This window comes from Lynx rufus, unplaced genomic scaffold (assembly GCF_022079265.1).
Source record: "Lynx rufus isolate CCGP_SWC_20201006 ecotype Redwood Valley unplaced genomic scaffold, mLynRuf1.p SCAF_4, whole genome shotgun sequence".
Lineage (NCBI taxonomy): Eukaryota > Metazoa > Chordata > Mammalia > Carnivora > Felidae > Lynx > Lynx rufus.
This window is the reverse complement of record NW_025814856.1, coordinates 100,667,833-100,690,951: the sequence shown is the minus strand read 5'-3', so window position 1 is coordinate 100,690,951 and position 23,119 is coordinate 100,667,833. Positions and strand designations below refer to the sequence as shown.

The following is a 23,119-nucleotide window of genomic DNA, read 5'->3' as shown; positions in this document are numbered from 1 at the left end:
AAGGGTCCTGACCAGGACATCCCCACCAAGAACCAGAACTAGACTCCAGAAGTTTCAACCAAGGAGGGCTCACCCTCCTGGAAGCCAGCTAGAACCCTGGGTTCTCTTTCACTCTGGACCAGCAGAGTACCCCAGCCTCTCTCCATACTCTTTTGCTCTATGTTTCATACTCCCTCTCTTGAGTCCTTCCGTGTTTTAAGGAGACTGACCTTGCTCTTTTACAACCATGTCTGGGAGCAAGAATAGTCCTTTATCAAAAATACTGGACTTACTGGAATGCAGAAAGAAACATATCAGTGACATATAGCAATAGAAGCAGCTGGACTAGTTTATACAGGGGGAGGGGGGTAATTAATAAAAGTTAATGATAGGATTAAAGCCGATAGCCAGCCTAGCCAAATAGAGGAGACAGCTTCCCAGCCAGCTTTATTTAATTAGCAGCAATTAATACGGTTTCTGCTAATATCCTTTAGGCCTCTCAGTGACTTGTTCACAGTGAAAGAGAATGGAGATGGAGCTCAGGAACACTTACAAGCACCCAGGGCATTTTGCTCTGACGACAAGAGAGATTGCAAATTCATTTAAGCAAATGTTCATAAACAAGTGACAGGCACACTCTGAGGCAGCATTGGTGGAAACAATGGTGAAACTGACAAATATTCTTTGCTTAGGAGAAGAGCACTTTTCTTTTTTAAGCAAGGAAATGCTTTAGCAGAGAGGGGGGAAAGGCAGGAGGCTTAGAAAGAAAGAATGAACGAGAAAGAAAGAAAGAAAGAAAGAAAAGAAAGAAAGAAAAATAATTTCAGACTCCAGCAGAAGCACATACAGCAACCCTTGCAAACACATCAGCCCTACACATATTGAAGATTTGTACACGTAATGCTTCAGACCACTGATTTGCTATTTTCTTAATTCCCGCTCTTCTTTTTCCATATGAATCAAACAGTCTTTTGTCCTTCAGGGTTTGATTTGATCGCTACTGTTCACATTTCACTTTTGTATTTTCCTCTTCCTATACCATTACTCATTGAGTGCCCTGTGAAATTACAATCGTACATTTTCAACTCAGCAACCCATTTGCAGTGCAAAAATAGGGTCTAAATAATGGCTGAATTAGCCCTACTGGACAGTTTCAGATGTAACACTCTGTAATAATTATATTGCAGGCTGGATTAGGATGCTATTATCATAATCTGGACGTTTACAATTATCTGTAATTTGCAAAGATGCGCCAGGTCTTGATTACAGCAGTTTTTTTTTTTTTTGTATCACGCTAACCATCACTAAACAGTGACAGTAATAACAGCTAATTTTGCTGGCAATATAAGAGGTGCTGGGGTGTGCAAACAATTTCACACCTGGATGTGCTCACTCAACCAAGAATATAGAGAAAGAGCTTCTGCCCTGAGACTCAGACAAATATTCTCCTCTGCTTCTGTTCAGTATAGATTTCTAGACCCTGATCATTGCTTAAGAGATATTCACTGGTGGTAAGTTTTTATTTCTTCCATACTTCAAGGCACAGTTCATATTTCTATTCTCACACTTTCCAAGCTATATGTATTGCTGTTGTGATTTATTTTAGACTGCAACTTTGCTTTATTAGATTTTTCAATTCTGATCTTTTTTCCCCCTTTAACAGTAAAAGTGTTGTCGTTCTGGTGAGTAAAAGGATTCGGGTGAGAATGGGATCCTTAAGAACTCTTGTGTCTTTTTTTCTTTCTGTGCTGTTGATGTATTTGGTGCAGCTTGTGACTGGAGACTGAAAAAGAGACCAGGTTTCTATAGGTGTGGAGGGAGCCGACTGGAGATTCCGAGCTAAGATCTGTTTGAAAATTGTTATTCAAAGCTAGTCATACGCGAATTTAAGGTCTTTACATTTGACGATGCTTTTCAGTTTTGGAGCGTCGGGAGAGCAAAGGGAGCTCGCCACAATGCTCCTTTGGTATCACAGATATGCAGACATTAGCAACGGCAGGTGTAGTCTGAATCTCTAGACTGTATAGCCCCCTCGACATTTTCCTCCACTTGGGAGAAAGTTTCCGGAATAACTGGCCTCTGAAACCCTTCAGGGCTGCTTTGCAAGGCCTTTGCCTCAAGCTGATGGGGGGAAGGGGGGGAGGAGAGGGGGAGGGGCGGGATGCGGTCCTTACAGCTATTGCCTGCGGGGCCCAAACGCTGCGACCTTGGGGTTGGAGGGGCACGATTGGCTGAGACGCAGAACCGAGCTGTGGAGCTAAGGAACCAGTCCGATTTAGGAACGCACCAAGGAAGACTCTAACCAGAAGCGGTGCTGTTCTATCTATAGATGACGCTGTTTCCTGACCCAGTAGAGATTTGGAAGCAGCTACAGATGTTAAGTGCAGGAGCCTGAGACGTCTTCGGTTCCCTCACCCCTGTACGGAAAGGCCTTTCTCCGGCGGCGGGGACCTTTGGGCTAAATTGTGTCAAAAGATAATGAGATGCTTATTGGCGCCGGGGAGACATTTCCCCCTTCACCCGCACCCCCGCAGCTATTGTTCTCTCGTTCTTTTTTTACCTGGAAAATATGGTCAGAACGAGGCTCTAGAACACCAACTCCGCGGAAGTTTGAGCGTGGGGAGGCGTAGTAGGCGCCGCGACGGGGCGATGCCTTTTACCCACCACGCCCCTCCCACCAATTTCTCTCTCTCTCTCTCTCTTTCTCTCTCTCTGTCTCTCTCTCTCTCATCGGTTTACTATGGGGTCAACACTTACTAAGAGCGAAAATATTAACCCTTCATGTTCAAAGGACCCAGAGGAAGCCCAGTTCCAAGGACAGTTCTTGGGAGGACCTCTTTGCAGAATTTCTTGTATAATTAAACTCATGTTAAGAGATAGAGAGGTCGTTACAGGCGCATCATGACAACACCTTCAACGTGTTAAAATGCATTTGCTAGGTTTCAGAATTCCATGCACTCCCAGTGGTTTGGCATGCGTCTGGTAGATTTTTTTTTTTTTTAAGAAAAATTAGTGTTGGTTTCGATGTATGGTAGCTTTTTCTCTAACGTAATTTGAATAATTCAGCAAAGCCCCACTACCAGCTGTACTTCTGCAGCCTCTTCCATTCTTTTCAGCATTATAATTTTGGTTAATTTTCAATTTTAGGTCCTACGTCTCTGCAATTTGTGTATGAATAACAGAATAATTTCCCTCTTTTGTTTCGCCTTTCCTGTTCCTGAATCTAAATAAAGATGGCTTTTTAGTATTAAAAGTGGAAGAAAATTACAGGTAATTATCTTTGACGGTAAAAACGCTGTAATCAGCGGGCTACATGAAAAATTACTCTAATTATGGCTGCATTTAAGAGAATGGAAAAAAACCTTCTTGTGGATAAAAACCTTAAATTGTCCCCAATGTCTGCTTCAAATTGGATGGCACTGCAGCTGGAGGCTTTGTTCAGAATTGATCCTGGGGAGCTACGAACCCAAAGTTTCACAGTAGGAAGGGGGAAAAAAGAAAAGAAAACATTTTTCCTAATGTAACAATGCGAATGCTAGAAAATGACAAGACTGATCGGTTTTAAACCATTCTGAGACTGACTGAGCGTGGAAGTTGCTCAACAAAAAAAGGAACGGGTATATTGGTAAGTAGTCTTTGCTTTGTGTCTAATTATAGTGACTGTCCTTTTGCACGACTGTATGTCGCTGTCATTATATGGAGCACTCTGAGTATCTCTATTGACTTCTGATAAATGGCTCAGTGGTTTCAAGGTTCATAATTTGAAGGATGCCCAGGTCTGTAGCCATTAATTCTCACAGTATGGGGCTTCCTGCTTGTATGACGAAAGGGCTTTTCATTTTCATTATTTCTGTGCTTTCCACAAGATCGGAAGGATGTATTTCATCCAGGATCATGCATTTTCCTACCTAGCTAGCTTGCAAAGGGTGTAAACATTAAGTAGTTATAATTGTGCATTTACTTTGTTTTTTTTTCTTGTATTCTTTCCTCTTGTTTTAAAAAAAATTGCTTCCAAACAAAGATAAATACAGCTGTATTATTTTGACTGAGGAAAGGAAAAGGAGAACACTCAGTTTCAGCACTAGAAACTATTGGATGTCTAGAAGTTAACCTGGGGATAGATCATTCTAATGTTTTAAAAAATAGATAAATGTGTAGAAATGTAATAAAAATATAATATATAAAGAAAGCTGAGAAAACATCCATGTTTAATGTTAAAGTACTTAAGACAAAGGCTGGTGCTGCAAACTGACATCTTTGCAGGCACTTGATGTTTATATATAGGGCTTCCCATATTAGGAAATAGGAGTTCTTTTAAGAGTGATAGAAAATATACTGGGAGGGACGAGGAGGGGCTGGTGAGATGGAGACACACAGAGAAATATACAGGACACTCCCAGCGTTTTGTGGCTTTTACTCCATATATGAAAGAAGACAAAACCATACAAAGTATATGTACAACTAAAATTCAACAATATATACAGAAATGTTTCTCAATATAAACGTCCCTATTAGCTTAGTGAATGCCACCAATTCACCTAGTAAAGGTATCAAAGCAATAGAATGGTGATTTTGGTTGTTTCCTCTGTCTTTCCTGATTCCAGTTCAGGGTTTGGGGATGGGGTGGGGAAAGAGTGGTTTTGTTTTGTTGTTGTTTTTTTTTTTTAAACATCATCATTCTTGCTCATTGCATTTTGATAAAACATGCAGCGTTCCCTTTGTGGCAATGTTCTAATCTTACAGCCGATTTTTCCTTTTTCTTTAAAGAAGGGCTGTTAGGTAAAGGTTTTTTCTTTTTCTTTTCTTTCTCTTTTCTTTTTCTTGTTTTGTTTTGTTTTGTTTTGTCAGTCTGGGATTGGTAAATAAAAATGCAGGAGCCCGAAATGCTTCTTTTTCATCATGTAATGTCTTAAGCTCATTAAACAAGTAAAAACGCTGCCATGTTTGCGCAGATTCTTCTGGTGGGGGAAAATGTCTGTTAAAAAAAAGTCGTTTTGATGGATATTCCCAAAGAGAAGAGGAGGCTCAGAGCCTGGATCCCAAAGGGTAAGGGAAAATGTCCTTGCAGTGAGGAGTTTCAGGAGCACTGGCATAGAAACCAGTTTCTCTCTCTCTCACTCACTCTCTCTCTCTCTCTAAGATGCAAAATCAGTTACTGAGGCTGCTCAAGGGAAAAAGCAGATGAGAAAAAGAAAGGGAAAAAGAAAAGGAGGGAAGGAAAGGAAGGGAAGGAGGAGAGAGGGGGAGAGAGAGCGAGAGGGCGAGCAAGCGCCCAGACTGTCTTGCCACACAGAAGAGTTCTCCCGAGCCTGCTCCTTCGGCTGGGTTTGGCAGATGCAAGCAGGTCCTGGATCCTCCTTGCCTTGTTCAGACGTTTCCCTAGGGTATCAATTTCCCTCAGACAACTCACATCATCTGTGGTCTCTGCATCGTGTCCTGGTGTGGAGAGGAGTACCAATGCGAATAGCCGGGCATGTAGCTGTTGGGGGGCATACTGACGCCCTTGGCTGAGGCAGAAACGTCCCACACTGGAGGCAGCGCCGGCGAGCGCGGTGACAGGGCCGCTGAGCCCGGGAGGGGGTCGCTCTCGTGCGGGTTACTGCCCTGCTTCAGCAATTTCTTAAACTTAGAGCGTTTGTTCTGAAACCATATCTTCACCTGGAACGAAAGGCAGCAGCAAGCATTAGGCTCAGCGAAACACCGAACCAGTGCCTCTATTCCAGGCTTTGGAAGCAATACCCCCATCCCCAAAAAACAGAACAAACGAAACTGCAAATGCCAGGTCTCCGCCTTCCTCCACCTCTTTCTAGCCTCCTCTCTCTCACCCCGCCCCTGTCTACCAGGTATCTTGTCTGGATACCTAACGTTGTTGTGCTAAGCTCTTCAGTGGGATGCAAGTCTAGGTCTAAAACAGCAGCATAAATAAGAATAAAATAAGAATGAAGGCGAATGAGATAGTCAGGTTCAAAGTCTAAAGAAGGATTTTTAAAACAGAGAACTTTTCAGATTAAAGCCACACTTCCTCTGATAGTCTGTTTCGTATTTACTAATGCCCAACCCTGACATTTCTATGCATGTACAGTGAGCAAATGACTGTGAACAGAGAAAAACCTGTACATTTATAACCAAATGCCTTGAATATACCTATGCATATATTGCATGTTCATGAAGCATATTTCTCCTGAAGTAAATATTTCCTCATAATCCTGTAGGGAATAGGGATGGTACCTCCCTGGTTCCCTACTTTGTATGTTGTTTAGTCAAATTGTGGTCAACAATCATCACATGGTTGTTAGTGCGGTCACTAAAAGTCAAAGGACTCCTGAAAGTTAAATGTGAATCAGAAATCTGGGATGGAAGCATATCTAAGCTACTTGGTTTGAAGAAGGAAATTCTATGGTGCCACTTCTTTCACCTTTAAAATTCCTTAGCCATAGGAATCTGCTTTACCAAGAGTAATACAGGTTACTGAGTTGCAGGAACCCCCAAAATTTTTTGGTGGCAATATGGCAAGAGAAAGCAGGCCAAATTGAAAAGAAGAGCTTCGGGGACATCTGTTCTAAGGCAGCACACAATCACTCACCAGCTAGAGTCTCCTATACCCTGGAGTCCCCTTGCTGATGATCACCCACCTCACGTGAGGCCTACCACCCCGTGCAGCTAAGTTAATTGACAAGGACAAAAACCACAGGTGATTGCAGCCTGGCTTTATGACCAGGGTCCTAATATACCTACTTAAGCCCCTTCCTGTGAAGTCTAAAATGCCCCATATGTCTTTCAAATTAGTAGGACAGGAGAACTTCAGCAACTGTACTTAACTGAGGCTTCACCTGCTGTAATTTGGTGAGCATTCCTCTTTGATCTTCAACTCTGCCATTGCTCTCAAGCCCTGTACTCCAGGAAGGCAACTCACCAGCCTGCACCAGTCAGTCACCCAGTATGATTTAACCATTGAGCTTAAGGGCAATCTTCAGAAAAACCCACCTCACCTATCCTAGGATGGATAGTTTGCACTTTGGTTCCTTTAGTAAATCCTGTTGGAGCCTATACATATCTGGTCCTCCCCCTCACCCCAATTTCATAACTATGCCAGTGAGTTGAAATCCTTATTAAGTCCCATGACCACACAAACAGATCCTTAAGAAACATAGCTCTCATTCTGCCTCCTGGCCTGAACATCTTTTTCTCCTACATGCTTTTTCTCTTTCGTGTCGTTCTGCTCTGGAATAGGACTCGATTAATTTATGAGTTTGGTCACCAAAGGACACTAGGCTGGGGTGGGGTCGCCGAGGGTTGGGAGGATGTGCAAATCCAATCCAGCATTAAATACCAGGTCATTTATTCCAAACTGTTGTCCCGGAAAGTGTGTAATGGAGCAAAGGCATTTGTCATTAAGCTCTTTCCATCCTCAGTTGACTAGGCCAAGAATTCCTCCTGATGTGCTCCCTGCCCGATCTGTAAGCAGGATCAGCATTTCAGGGATACTTGGGCTTCTCGGGAATTACCTGTGTTTGTGTCAGTCCTAAGGAAGCTGCCAGTTCAGCTCTCTCGGGAAGGGCCAGGTACTGAGTTTGCTGAAAGCGGTGGTTTAAAGCCTGGAGCTGCAGGCTGGAATAAATGGTCCGAGGCTTCCGAATCTTTTTCCCTTTTCCATTGAACCTGATTTCCCCGTTTTCAATCACTGTGGTTTTTTGTTGATCTGCAAGCAAAAAATACAGAGGAGCAGTCACCCGTGAGGCCACTGCTGCAGCCTTCCTGAGCTTGGCCTGGACTGCGCCGGGTCTTCCCAAAGCCCCAAAAGGATTTCTTCGAAGCGTCCCCACGCCACCCTGACCTCTCTGGGTTCACAGTGCCCGGGTACTTCCTGTGGGTGCGAAAGCTTCTGGCCGACCCTGACTCTGGCCCTAATAACGTGGGGCGGGGGGGGGGGGGCTGGACCGCGGGAGCCCTCTCGACCCTGGGGCAAACAGCCTCGCTCTGCCGCAGCGGAGGCGGCGCCGACCGCTCTCTAGGGCGCGCGGCGCTGCGGGGCGGCTGCTCTCGCCACGAAGCGGGGGCCCTCGGCCTGGCGTTACAGTGCCTTAAGCTGTGCTTGAGCCACCCTGATGTTTATGCGGCCAGTTGACTTGATGTCACTAGCTCCGAGCCCGGTGCATCAAGACCCTCGTCGAGTCCGACATTATTCTGCTGAGAGGGACCGAATCGAATCCCCAAACAAAACACAACCAGCCGCTCTGACCAGCTCCCCAACGGGCTGAGCATCGCACGGCAACTTTGAACCCCTCGGGGGGCTGAGCACCGTCCGCCCGAGGCCCTCTGCTTCACCTCTCGGAACAAAGGAGCAGCCAACGTTGTATCGAAAACCCAGAGGGAGGGGGCCTGGGCAAGGGTGGGGGATGGAGGACATCTAAAAGCCCGCCGGAAAGAGCCCAATTGTCACCAGTTTAACCAGAGCTAGAGGCAGCGTCAGCTTCCCTTCGGGTCACCGAAGCTCACCGGGCGCCACCCGCAAAGTAGGCCACTGGCTGTCCAGATCGGGTTGGGGAGCAAAACACGCTCCCCAGTTCCGGCTCAGAAATGTCCCCAGTCTTGCCAAACGCCGGTCACAGACCGGAGGGGAGGAGGGAGGCAAAGGGCGCACAGACCCAGCGAGCTGGAGCGCGCAGTGCGGACCAACTGGTAGAGCGAAGCCAGCGCGGAGCCGGAGGCGCGGCTCGAGAGGCGCACCGGAGACCAGGGAGCCAGGCGGGCCGCGCCGCAAGGAAGCCGAGGGTCCGCGGCGGCGAGAAGGGGCCGGGCTGGGCGAGGCCGGCAGGCAGGCGCCAGGCGAGCGGGCGCGCACGAGGCCTGGCCGGGGGCGCGCCGGGCCGCCTGGGGGAGGGGGCCGGCGGAGGCCCGGGCGTTGAGGAAGTGAGCGGGGCGGGCGGGGTGGGGGGCAGCCGGGAGGCGGGAGGCGGGAGAAGAGAGCTGCCCCAGCGGCCTCTCACCTGTGTCGTCCCCTCGCGTCTGGGCGGCCGCGCTGCTGTTGTGGTAGGACTGGAGGTAAGGGCTGTGCTGCGAGTGGCTCATGTAGGGGTAGGCGGCGAGCGAGCGGTGGTTGTAGGAGTTGCCGCCGCCCGACGCGTAGGGCGAGCCGTGGTGGTGGTGCTGGTGGTGGTGGTGGTGCGAGCCGGCCGCCGCCGCCGCCGCCGCCGCCGAGTGCAGGCAGTGCAGAGGGTAGTGCGCGCCTGCCATGGCCGGGGAGCTCTGCTGCGAGTGCGGCTGTGGCGGCGGCGGCGGCGGCGGCTGCTGTTGCTGCTGCTGCTGCTGCTGCTGCTGCTGTTGCTGCTGCTGTTGTTGCCCGAACTCCATGAAGGCGGATTTGGACGAGTCCTGGCCTTCCAAGCCGTCAGCCATCGTAGTCATGGTCATCATCAAAACTTTGGGGGCTGGAGAAAGCCTTCTCCCGGGTTTCCTCCACCCTCCCCCCACTTGGCTCGCGCCGCTCTCCCCTCTGCAGCCACCTTAGCTCTTGGGATTCTTGCAAAAAAATAAATAAATAAATAAAAAATTAAAAAAAAAAAGAGGGGGTGGAGATGGTTCTCCCTCTCCCTCGCTCTTCTCTAATATATATATTTTTTAATATAAAGAGATATAGTGAGCAGGGCCTTGTTAACTCAAAGGGAGGAGGAAGGGGGAGGGATGGGAGAGGAGAGGGGGGAGGGGGGAATCTGCTCTCCCCCCCTTCTTTCCCCCCTTGGATTTTTTGGGGGCTGGTGCAGTTTAAGGCAGAGATTTTAAGGTGGATTCTGCGAAAGTTGCGCGTCTGCTTTCAGACTTGATGCAGACGCCACGAGTCGAATGGTTTGTCTCCAAAGGGCAGCGCCTCCCCATTGGTCAGTCGCCCCCTGACGTCACAGGCGCACGGCTTCTACTGGTGTGTGCGCCGCTCGCCGAGTTCTTCGCCTACCTTCGGCAACTCCAATCCCAGCCCGGAGCTGCAGCCGGGGGCCGCGCGGCTCCGCGCTCAGTGCTGCCGGGGAGGGAGGTGCCTCGGCCGGGCCGGCCGCCGACGCCTCCCGGCGCAGCTCGCGCCCCCAAACCCGGAGCCTAAGTTCCCAGTACCGCAGACCTGGAACAGCCTGGCTGGAAGCCGCTCCCTCTCAGTCCCCTTGCACCCCAGCAGGCTGCCTGTTCTCAGAAGCAGTGCCCTCTGCATTTAAAGCAAGGTCCCCTCCCTTGACCTCCTCTCCACACCCCCCTCCCCCAGTCCCACTATAGTCCCGGGGGAGCGCCCCGTCACCGTGTATTCTTCTAGACGTACTTTATTGAAACCACAGAGGAAAGAAGACCCCCACACCTGGGCACCACCCCTTGGTTGGGGGGAGGGAGTGTAAAGAAAAAGAAAAATCAGACCCTGTTTTGGCGAGGTTCCTGCCGTTTCAGGCCGTAGTTCCTATGTATTGAACAAGAAAGGGGGAACTTCCCCCCCCAAGAACGCGCAGTCTGTTCTGAAAGCGAATCGTTGGAGGACTGACAGTAATGCATTTTTTCCTATTGAAAACAGAAGCTACTGTAATGCTTTCAAATATATGCAAATGATACATGCGGTTAGTGGTTTGGCAAATCTTGATTACAATATAAACTACCCAAGTAAAAGTGCCTTCGTCCTAAATTTGTCTCTCGATTACAATTCCAATTGATTTTATTTTATTGTCAACATTGTTAATGATAAAAATAGAGTCGTTTTACAGTTATTTTTACTTTCTGGAAGGAGGCAATTAGAGTTCTAATCAGGAATACACAAAAATCTCCCATGATTAACTGCAGTACTTTGTTCAAATTGCTGCTATAAAATTCAGAACAATTTGCCTGTAATGATTATGGACTGGGTTTATTTTGGGAGGTGGAATAAAAGTGGATATAGCATAAATTATCCTCTAATTATACACCAGTGTCGCCTCAATTATCCTCTTATCAAAATGGTTGTCTAACTGCCGCATTTAGTTTCAATTCTCTCCTTTTTTTCTATAAAAAGAACTTCATACCTTGTTATTATTAATCCATTTATTATTTGCAAGGGGATTTATATCCGCACATCCAGGTGGTAGAACCACTTCTCTTTCAAAGATGGACTGGGGAAAGACATTAAGTTCGGAGCAGCCCAGGGCTGTGGATCTAGCCTTTCTCCGTCTAGTCTCCAGACCTACTCAGATCCAGGCAGCTGAGGAGAGACAGCGGAATCCCGGAGCGAGGCTCAGGCCCGGCCACCAGGTAGGAGAGCCGGACTGGGGACCAGGCGCTGAGGAGGGCAGGCCGGGCAGCGCCAGGAGTCGGGTCCCGGAACTGCGGGGAGGCGAAGGAAGTCTGCATTGTCAGTGGATCGGGACTGGGTGGGCAAGACACGCAGACCCCATGGGCTCGGCGCCAGCGTTCAGTCTGCGACTAGACCCAGCCAGCGAGCCTTTGACCACACGGAGAAGTGTACAATCTAACATCTCCAGCTCAACATGTGTAGGAACGAGTCTGGGTCTTTGGGAAGACGCCTGGGGACTTCTTTGCACTCTATTGGCTTGGACCCCTAAGGAACCCGAGAAATTGACAATTTAGCGGTACCGCTCGCCCCGGTAACTCCTGGAAAGGTGGCTGCAGCAGTAGCAGCTTGGACTGTATTGACATACTGTGCGCACCTCTGCAGCATCGGCTTATGCTAATTGATTTACCCAGCGCCCTGCCCGGGGTCTCCAGGAGTCGCCAGGCTAGTTTGCCTTTTTCTTTCCTTCCTTCCTCCATTTTATCACATAACCTGAAGTTCGCTGCCCGTGGGCTTTCTCCAGGGTTCTCAGGACAGCAGCATTTACTCTCCTCTCCCCTCCCTTCCCCAGCCCGCCGCGCTTAACTTCTTGAGGCCCGGGAGCCGGTTCAGTAACTCTGAATTCATTTTTAAGTGGATTGCCTTGTTCCCCTTCTTTTAACAAGAGGTGCACTTTAACACGCGAACCAGTAACCCGATCCACGCGTTTACAAATCGGCAGTGAATTAAAACAACAACAAAAAAACCTTCCAGGAAAATGAAAGGTGGGCCAGGGAAGGGGGAGATGTGTGTAGGGTGTGTATATGGGGGGAGCAAACGGGAGGTCAGAAAAAGAAAAGGTCCCCCCCCTTCCCTGGAGGGCTCTCTGTGCACCCGGGCTTCGCCCCGGGCTTGTTTGTGATGTCCTCAAAGCCAGCAGGTAGACGTGGCAATTTTATTGCTTTATACCCTGCAGCTTGCTGTTAACACGGTGAAGGCGTTTCTTCCCCACATACCCCCCCCCCCCACAACCCCGTGCATGTCTATGTTTCTCTTTATGCTCGCAGGTGCACCTATTTCCTCGCTGGCTTCCCCAACTCTGGCCGCACCCGGAACGGGTCGGGTCGTGGCGGGCCCCGAGAAGGTCCCCGCACTGAATACCAGATGCAGGGCTCAGCAGCCTCTATTCCAAGGGTTTCCCCCGCTTGTTAATTCCTGAGGAAGCTTGGAGAGCTAGAATTGTCCGGGTTGAAGCTGCAGGGCTCTCATCCCACCCCCATTAGAGGATAAAACCACAGCACTGTGTTCCAGAGGAGCAAGTGTGCAGTTACACCGAAGTAGCAGTTGTTGCCAGTGGTAAAGGTCCTGTTGAGAACCACATTGAGCCCAGTCAGTCAAGGGCTGGAGAGCGGAGCGAGCGATGGGTCTCTCCGCCTGGGTTGAGGTCTCGGTGCGACTGTACTGGATTGAATGCTACACTGCTTGAGCTTCCGGCTTTGCGGGCACTCCGGGAACAGCTAGCCAGAGAGCTAGTCTGGCCCCACACAGTGCGCCAAGGTGGCGCTCAGCGAGTGGCCGCCACGTGTGGCCTCTGCCACCAGCAGCCTAGGCTGGAGGAGTTCGCTGCGCAGTGGCTGTCTGCCGAAGGGGCCGCTCCCTGCGGTCGCTTCTCTCCGACCGAACCCGGCATCTCGGCTGCCGAGTCCTTCGCGCGTCGTGGGCGGTGGTAATGTGCCTAGGCAAGTCAGCCCTCGTTTGTTCCAGTCCAACGCGCACCTCCGGCCCTTCTGAGAGGCACGAACTCTTGGGTTCTTCAGGGCCTCGCAGCAAAGGCGCACGTCTCAGGGCCTCCAGGCCCCAGCGCTCGGCAGGCCGCCCGCCGGGCGCTGGCTCCTACTTCTTTGTCTTGCCCGCCGGGGAACCCTGGCCAGTTCGTGGGGGTGGGAGGAGGACGGCAGGCGAGTCCCGCTCAGTCTTTATCATTCAAAATAGAAGTGAAGCCGGCAGTCGGAGTAGGAGGCCAAAGGCTCTTTTAGATCCTGCAGTAGGCGAGGGTCATATTCACTAAGAAGTTACAGAAGGCAGACTTTGAGGCCTATGTTGCTTTTTAAGGTGTCGAGGTTTGGGGACTTATATCCCAGCTGTCAACGTTATTTAGAGAAAAAATAACGATTGTCAATATAAGACCGCGTGGGTCGAGCCCAAGGCCACGGGTGGAAGGAATGGGATCTTTGGGACAGAGAATCCCCTGTTGTTTTAACTGTAGAGGGATGCTAGCACACTCCCTTTGGGTGCTGACGAGGGTTTGCAGCCTCTGCACCCTGGAGAAGTGCATTCAACCCAGGGCAGGCCCTTGGTTGGGTCTGGTTGCTAAGTTGGGCTCAGTTATCACGTTAATTCTAAGGAAATTAGACCTCAACAAATAGCCTTTGAATTCAAAGAAATAACTCGGTATTGATTTACATAGCCATGCTAAGAACCTCCTTCTCAAGAGGAGACCTTGGTGGAAAAAATTCCTGCTAGTCTTTCCTTCATTCAATGTAAACTTCTGTTTGTGTACTTGTGTAGGGAAAGGGTGCTTGATGTCCTGGAAACCCAGGCACTCTTTTCCCCTCCCCCAACACATACACCTGGGGAAGCTTGGGAGTGGAACAAGAGAGCTGCCTCTTTCCCTTTCTTAGCCCAAGTCAGTGATGGTATGTTCAGGGGCAGGCAAAAGTATCTGACTAGGCAAGGAAGCACTGAGACTGTGGCATTATTTCCTTTAGTTATAAAACATAATGCCCATATTAGCACCCTACCCTCCCAGGCCCACCCAAACCCTCTCAGGATCCCCAAAGCTCCACATGCAGAAGGAGGCTCACTAAAGTCTGGAAACATCTCCCTCATCTCTCCAGTTCAGGGTCCCAAGAACAGGTAGCTAAGAAACTCCAACACGGATGTAACTGGCCTTACTGGGCCAGTGATGCCCACTGGGAGCTTCGCAGACTTTTTCTAGAGTGTCCAACTTGGAGAATATTAATTAAGCATATTCTAGACTAGAGGCCCCTGCTCCAGGGGAATCTTTTCAAACCTGGATTCCAGGTTATGAAAGCAAAGCCAATCAGGTCCTCAAATTCAACACATTTTGCCTCTCTCTGTCCCATTCCCAGACTGTGAGAGCATCCAAAGCTTTCCTAACAGAGGGAGCCAATATGTTGGGCATACAGTGGATTCAAGGGGGGAAACAACACATGTTTCTACCATCCCTGTATACAGAAGTCTGTCTGTTCTCTTTTTCTTTTCTTCCTTCCTTTTTTTTTTTAAGTTTATTTTTGACAGAGAGAGACAGAGCATGAATGGGGGAGGGTCAGAGAGAGAAGGAGACACAGAATCCGAAACAGGCTCCAGGCTCTCAGCTGTCAGCACAGAGCCGGACACGGAGCTCGAACTCATGGACCGCGAGATCATGACCTGAGCCAAAGTCGGATACTCAACCAACTGAGCCACCCAGGCGCCCGCCCCCTCCCTCCCTCCTTTTTCTTTTTCTTTTTCTTTCCTTTCCTCTTTTCTTTTTTCTTTTCTTTTCTTTTCTTTTCTTTTCTTTTCTCTTTTCTTTTCTTTTCTTTTCTTTTCTCCCCTTCCTTCCTTCCTCCTCTTTTATTAAGCATAGGACTCCACTCCCTAATACAGTAAATATTCTTCTTTCTTTCAGTCCAGGAAAAAAATAACTTGATAATGTTTAGACACTTAGATTAAAACAAAATGAATAGTGATGTTGGTATTTTTAGCCTGTTGGGTAAACCAAGGCTGAGTCCCCCAGATTTGCCCTGCTGGGAAATGTAGCAAGGCAAAAGGGGAAGGGATAGGGTGTTTGAAGTCAGCTTTAATCAAGCCAGTCCTTGGAAACTAGGACCTCCTGACCATTGGAGGATAAATGCAGCCCTGGAGTGGCAGGGAACAGGCATCAGCCGGAAATGGCAGACTATTTTTAGGGTAATAAGGAGTTAATATAGCTGGTCAAGCCTCTTCCTAAATGCCTGGAAGCATCCTCTGTTTTAATTTCTTCATCCCTTCATCAGCAGTAACATAAAAAAGTCATAACAAATGCCTCAACATTAAGGGAGAGCCAGTCTTGGATAGCTCTTGAGGAAAACCTGGGATGGAAAACATCCTCTTGCTATCATGTGAACTCTTAGATGGTTCTCTTGTTACAACAGAAAAAGAAATCAAAACTGTTTCCCATTAGAGAGAGAGAGAGAGTTGTACCTGACTACCCTTGTGATATAGATGTTCTGGTGATTTTCATATTCATGACTATTCCTAGACACTTCTTATCTATGTTTATTTCATATGTTTATGAAATCATATGTTTATTTCATGACATCCAAATAAATGGAAAGGTAATTTATTAGGTTTTTAGTAAAACTTTCCTAAAGGGGCAACTGATTGGAAAACTCTTAAAAGAAGTGAGGGGCTTGTTTATTTGTTTGAACCCATTCTCTCATCTGTGCCCTTTCTCTTTTGTTCAGAGCAAAATCCTTTTTTACACAAATCTAGGAGAAAGAACACCCCCCTTCCATCCTACCCAGAGGGCGATGCAATAGTATTCTTCCATAGGTTTCATAATTTTGTGCAGAAACAAAAATGCTTTCCCCCACCCCCTCTGTCAAGTGAGGCACCCTGCCTCATAGAAGTCAAAGCCGTTGCTTCTTTAAATACTCACTGAGAGTTGTGTCCATTTGGATACATATTCAGGTTCATATTTGAGTTCAGCATTTTTCTTCCCATATGCTCTGTGGAGAGGGAGATGGAGAGAGTAGAAAAGCTGGGAACATACAAAGAGAGTTGAAAAATACAAGGGAGTGAACAAGAGAGAATGAGTGTGAATCTGCTTCATTTGGAGAGTACCTCCCCTCGTTTTCCTGTCTATCCAGTTCTCTGGAGACCACTGCCCCACAATGTTAGTTGCTCAGCAAATAAAACCAAGTCTGATAAAAGCAGTCCTCTTTGCTCTGGGGGTTGGGGGATGGCTGGACCCAAACACCTAGCAGCCACAGTTAGTGTTCTCTCTTGGACCTTTCTCCCCATCTCATTCCCATCCCTAACCTGCTTTCCCCTCAAACCCTTAGGGCATCTTGTTGCTCTCTCTAACAGCTGCAAAGTCAAAGGAGGAGGAACCTTTAAAAATTACAAAAGAGGTCACCCTCCCCCGAGAAATGAACCCTTTTAAGAATGAGCCTCTGGAAGCTCAAAGGTCTTGGGCCCGAAAGTTAAAAAGCGAGCATAGTGTTTCAGGATTTCAGTGCAGCAGTCCCAAACAGACAGGCAGGCGTCCAGGGCTCTCTTTGGGGCTGGGGTGAAAGAAAGGACGGGGGAGGGCAGGAGCCGGGAGGGCGGGCAGAAGCTGAGGGCGACAGGAACGCCCGCGCCCGCAGCTGGCTCCCACGCGCCGCTGTCTGCGGGGAACGTGAGGCTGGATAATGGAATTCAGGAGGCAGAGATCCTCCAAGAGCCAGCCACTGTCTTGTACAGATTTGTAGAGAAACCCTCACTGTAATTAAAACCGTACAGTCAGATTAATTCAATGTGTTGCTCGGCAGCGTTTTTAATAGTAAAAATCCGCTTTAAAATTGAATTAGGATCGAAGAATATTTCTGCGAGACTCGCTGGATTTGCCAGCTTTCATTGAAGCCAGCCCGAGCTGGACTTCGGCGGTGGCTGCACAGTGTCGCCCCCTCCCCCTTCCGTGGTCCTAGACAGGGATGGGATGGGGGGAGGTGGGGGTGGGGGCTTGATCAACACGGAGTGCCAGTTTGGGTGCGATTCTGGGAGGCCCGAGCCAGGCCCAGGAGGAACGCAGGGCCTGCGGTCACCCTTCTGATGGCCAGTTTTGAGATTATGCAGAGTTTTGACACCCATGACGCCTTCTACCCGCCGTTTCGCGAAGTTCGAGGCTCAGGTAGGGTCCCGCGAAAGAAGAGAGTTCTGCTGTATCTTGAAGCAATTTCCCACTGTGTGTTCCCGCGCTGGCAGAGGTTGGAGCCCTCCCTGTTTGGATGCTGGAGTGACGGGAGAAAGTTGTGGTTCTTTCCACTCACCCCCACCCATCCCCCTTTCACTTCTTGAAAGTCTTCCAAAAATTAAGAGTAATATTTCAAGCGCGCTGTCAAAATGTCTCCCAAGCTTTGATTTGGCTGGGCGCCCCCCTTTTTCTCCCTTCCCAGCCCTCATCCTTGCGTCTCGGTGGTTGTGAGATAAACGTTATTGTCATTCTTAAGGTTTCCCCTTTAAGGTTAGACACTTTGGAGCTGAAAACTTGCTCCAAAGTTCCTGGAAGAGGTGGCGGCTGAGTGCGAACCTAGAGGCTCTCACTTGAGACCCGCTGGAGTGCGGGGGTGGAGGTAGGGAGCGGGTGAGCGGTTAAGGGAGCTTGACCCGGCACTTTCCCGGAGAAAAACTGTGTTTTCAGGGGAGCAGAAATGGTCCCAGCTTCCTCCTCCCCCCACGGACTTTTCAGCGTGTGTGCGCGCGCGCGCACACACCCACACACCCACACACCCACACACACCCACACACCCACACACCCACACACCCTGGGACGAAAACTCCCTAACGAGTTAGTCCCATCATCAGGCCTGAGAAAACAAAAACCGCTGTGGGTCCCTGCTCCTCCGGCAACATGTGCAGACGCTTTAATTGCCACAAATTGTCACTCTGTCCCCTTTTCATTTTCTCGCTCCTTCGTTTATTTTTAGTACACTTCAAATGCCTACACACATCCCTAGTAAGGAGAGCGCGGAGCAATTATTCCCTCTGCCTTCAGGGCCTGCTTTGCCAATCACTGAATGGGGATGGAGTAAACAGGGCGAAAAGCAAGGCGCGTTATTGGTCTTGCTTATTTCAGGTGGAGGGCGGTAAATAACTCTCCCTACTGCGCCACCCCCTTCTCGTTTCTTGGGTCCCAATTATCTAGAAGAAAGGAGATGCGCTTCCCTCCCTCCTCCTCCCTATCACATCCCACCCCATGTGAGCCGAGTTTTACTAGAATCCGGCAAACCCCGCCAGAATTGGCGGGTTCCTCGGAGAGTAGTTAGTAAAAGAGAATTCCACCGGGACGCAGCTCTTAATTCGGTATTGAATAGAAAGACGCGGCGTGTGCAGGCACCTTCCCTGCCCCCATGCTGGGAAATAGGGCCCTTTTTCTCTGAGGGCTACCCCGGTGATAGATGCCCCCAGGTAGGTGATAGAGAACCCGATAAGGGATCCCTCCCCGTCTAGAGAAGCTTTGAGGTTGGTTTGGAGCAGTTCTGGACAGTCTGTGAGAAGCTGTCCGATCAACATTGCTGTTGTTCTAAATATTAGCCAGGAATTCTTAAAGGCGAACTTTAAATTTCGAGACTGAAGTGTGGTCTTGAATGGTGTAGAGGTCGTCCTGTACCCAGCTCCTCTTCTCTGTTTTTCCTGGGATAGGCACAGCGGTGCCGGGTGGGGAGGGAGGCAGGTGTCTGTAGCAGCAGCCGAACGGGGTATCTGGCGTCCTACAGTTGGATCCAAAACAAATCAGTGCGGGATTAACTTGTCTGTCTGCTGAATTGTCTGCAACTGCAAACACTGCGCCGGCCGCGCCTGCCCGGGCGGGTTCGGGTTACTCCGCGCGTCCTGGGCGCGCTGTCGCTACCATGTGCCGGCCCGGGCTGGCGGGCCGACCCGGGACCCGTCGGGCGCCCGGCCGGCTTGGCAGGACGTTTTAAAAGAACGCGGCGAGTATGAACTACTCCATTCTCACACACACCCCCTTCCTATTTCTTTTTTATGAAAACATTTACAAGAAATCTAATTTCAGATTGTGGAAGTAAATTTCATGCTAGGATATACTTTACAAAACATATAATCTTTCGGGCCGAAGACGTTTAATTAAAACCATACTCTGACAAGTTGAGTTTCAAAGCGAATTCACACCAGCGCAGAAGGCTAATTCATATTCAAGATGCAGCCTGTAGTCCGTGTTGTTTGAAAACGCCAGCCAGGGCAATGCGTGCTCTATCTGCTCGCTATCTGCCCAAGGGCCGAAGGACTCCCAAAGGGTCCTGCGCTTCGTCCAGAGCCCCCCAGGCTGACTGGCTAGGCTTAGCTGCCTGGTCTTGAGGAGATAGAGGAAAGCTCCTCGAGCACCTTTAGTGTCCTCAGAATAACTCCCACAGGATGGGGGGAGGGGAGGTTGTGAGGTGGGAGTGGTCCCAGACACCGGAGACTAATCCGGAGAGTAGGCAGGGGGCAGACCTGCAGTCTAGGCGCCTCAAGAAAAGTCGTCCGGGTGGGAGAGAGTGCCAAGCCCCCTCCCCTCCTTATTGTTCCCTGATTGACCTGCTAGAGAAAAGGGAATCCCCTATCCCCCACCCCAAATCTTCATTCCTGATGACCCAAAACGTGAAGGGGAAGTTTGTCCTGCTCCAGCTGATTTGTGGGCACCATCCTCAGAGTCCTCTAGGAGGAGGCAGCATTGGTTCCAGAAGCCTTCACAGTGTCAGTTGCATTCTTATAATCTTCCTCCCTCCCCTCCATTTTGCTGTTTCCCTTTAAATTGACCAGTCTCAACTCAAATAAGAGCAGTACAACCCCACATGGGAAGGATCTGCTCCCAGCTCAGCTGGTTTACTAAGAAGCCCTGATAGCACAAGGTGCTAATGGCCAGTCATGCCTGTTGGGATGGGCAGGAGCTAGTAGGTATCCTAAGGTCCACACTGATGGGAGACAAAGTGACTGCAAGATAGTTTGGGTTGGAGCTGAGGTTGCCTGTAAACTGCAATTCCAGACACTGAAGCTGTGGCCTCACTGGGTTCCAGGTCACTGTCCTCAGTCTACACCTCAGTGTTCCCTTCCTCACTTCCAGCCTGCTGGTCTTTCCTTCTCTTAGAGGTGACAGTGAGTTGTCATTAAAGTTAGACCCCTGACTGCTCTGAAACCTGCCTCAAGAAAGAAGCTGGGATATGAATGAGACGTATGTTGGTTCAATTTTACTCCACATGGTCCAAAAGGTAAACTTCATTTGGCAGCCACTCCCAACACAGGGAAGGAGGATTTTGCCTCAACTGGGGACAGTGCAATTATTGATTGGCTGATGGACTTTCTTTTAAGTCTGTATTTCCTTTCAAATACACCCTTATTTTCCATAAAGCACAAAGACAAGTCAGTTATAAGAAAAATCCTAAAGTCTAATGGTCAAGAAGGATTTAAAACAACGTGGCTATCTCATCTTGAAACCTCTTGATTTTATTGGGCCAATTTAAGAGAAAGCTTAATTTTTGCAAAGGCAATTCCAAACACAATCACAATAAAGTTTTTTTTTTTCTCTCTCTCTCTCTACAGAGACTACCAAGTGAGTATCTCCTTAGAAAACAGACATGGATGTTGGCAGCTAAATGCTTAACAGTATGTCATTTTAATACTTATTGGTCAAGTAATATTGATCTTAGATTAACAAGTAAGACCTTGAAGTCCACTCTTTAGCGCCTTGCATTTTGTTTTTTTTTTTTTTTTTTCAATGTTTATTTATTTTTGGGACAGAGAGAGACAGAGCATGAACGGGGGAGGGGCAGAGAGAGAGGGAGACACAGAATCGGAAACATGCTCCAGGCTCTGAGCCATCAGCCCAGAGCCCGACGCGGGGCTCGAACTCCCGGACCGCGAGATCGTGACCTGGCTGAAGTCGGACGCTTAACCGACTGCGCCACCCAGGCGCCCCTAGCGCCTTGCATTTTGGACGGTTGGGGTGCGACTCTCGTTCATATGCTCCAAAAAAAAAAAAAAAAGTTATAATTGTAGGCCTGGAGGGTGAGAAAGAAAGACCTTAGAGACAAACAGAGGCACTGCTGGAATGGTTTTAACATTGTTTGAGCTGAGCACTAAAAAGTGTGTACCTGACCAAATGCATTTGAAGCCTAATCCTATGTTGGAGACTTGTGAATTACACAAAAGGGGAGAGGAACTGCACATAATAATCCCCACCTGTTTTATTTCAGTGATATGAACAGGCAGTTTTCCTGTCACAGACAGGAGCGCTCTCAGGACTGTTGGAGGCCCATTTGTGGGCAGTAATTCTGGCATGGATATATGGTGGGAAGAGTACAGGGTGGTTGGTAACTGTCAGGGTGCTGCAGAGGGCAGGCAGCAGTGTTAGTGTGCAGAAGGGGCAGGATAGGTAATATTTCCCATCTGGCCCACCCCTTCTGCAGCCCCAGAGAATCAACCTCATAGTTTCCAGCTTCAGAGCTTGGGTGGAGGTGAGAGAGGCCCAGACAGGCAGGAGATTTATGTCATTTCTTTACCTTTCTAGTTCCCTCTGCCCTTCTTTAATTAGCCCCATTTCACAGATGTGGGAGCTAACACATGGACCTCAGTACATAGACCACTTTGGTGTCTGGGAAAGGGAGAAGGATGAAATGCAGGTGTTCTAGCTTCCCATCTCCCAGGCAACCGTGGGGGCTGGTGATGCGAATGGAGAAAGCGTTGGGTTTGGGGTTGGTTTCCCGAGACAGGCTCGCTTGTACACGGTAATGTTTCTGCTTCTGAGGCTCATTTGGTCAGTGAGGTAGGTGGGATTGTCATGTGACAGACAAGGCTCGAGAGATTCAACTTCGGGCAAGTCTGAGGGTTCTGAAGGCAGCAGTCCCAGGATTTCTTGATTTCCCGCCAGTGTTCTTTGAACAGACTCCTTTCTCCAGTCTAATAACTTTCTCTTAAATTCTGAATACTTTAACCCTTGCTTGTAGTAAATGTATTTGTAGTTCTAAAATGTGTCTATTTCCCACAGAAATCTAGCGTGCGAAGGCGAGAATCGATACTAAAGTACTCTTTTTTATTTTTAAAATGGGTTTTAAAGGCCTATTGTGGGGGGAACCGAGTTGTCAATGTGACCCAGAGGCGCAGTGGAGATCGGGATTCTATTGGTTGCCACAGCGGGCCCGGGCACAGCCATAGCTGACTCACGTGTGAGCCTTATCATGCAAATCCGAAGGCTGGGCATGCGCACTGCATCTCGGGTGTGGGGGCGGGGGTACCCGCCTCCGTCTCTTAGTTGGGACCAAGACTTCCAGATGCGCAATAATTAGGTTTCCTCATTAAACAAAGGTCTCCCCATCATTCCCCTCCTCCCACCGTTCTCAGCCGCCGGAGCTCCTTGCAAACCAAGCTGATTACCCGTCCCCCCGCACGCCCCAATCTCTCATATTCAGACTTCTGTCCACGGCTTCTATTTGTTAGGGTCTCCCCGAATTTTGGGGTCCTTTACATACCTCTCCATTATTCCCTTTCTTTGGGCCAACTTTAAAGGATATTAAGATCTGATTCTCTCTTCATTTTAGGTCCCCTCCCTCATCTCTCCTCAATTAAGAGAAAAAAATCCCCAGAGGTTGGTGCGACGGGAAGAGTACCAGCATCGCTGCTCCCCATTCTCTTTGGGGCTTCGGCCATCTCCACCTCCCCCCCCCCCCCCCCCCCCGGCCATGTGGATTTCAGTCCAAAGTGCAGGAGCGTTGGATGGACCAAGAACTCTATGGGCAGTAGAGCCGGTCACCAGTCAAGCCGGACAGCGCACTCCCAGGCACGAGCCCCGGCCGCTAAGAAGCCCAAGGCCAGCACCTGCAAGCCCGCCTGCGTGGGTGGGCGGCTGCTCCGCGGCTTCCAGCCCCCACCTCTCAGGAGAAGCGCCTGACTCAGGGAACGCCTGCAGGGATGTCCTCTAAACCTCTCCAAGACCCCCAGTGAGGGCACGGAGACCCCAGAGATCCATCTCCTTGGAACAGAATGGCCTTTTCTGGAAAGGGATCTCAGTGGGCGACAAATAGCCACCATTACGCTCTAAGCCTCCCGCGGGAAAGCTCCGAGTCT

General features: G+C 49.2%; 1 protein-coding gene across 1 annotated transcript; it reads right to left on the bottom strand.

The window, feature by feature from the left end:
* Nucleotides 1-5,385: 5,385 nt before the first annotated feature.
* DLX6 (distal-less homeobox 6) lies at nt 5,386-9,393 on the bottom strand. Its single transcript, XM_047094802.1, has 3 exons — nt 8,967-9,393; nt 7,485-7,678; nt 5,386-5,637 (listed from the first exon to the last, which is right to left on the bottom strand). The coding sequence occupies exons 1-3, from the start codon at nt 9,391-9,393 to the stop codon at nt 5,386-5,388; spliced, it is 873 nt and encodes a 290-aa protein (XP_046950758.1).
* Nucleotides 9,394-23,119: the final 13,726 nt, after the last annotated feature.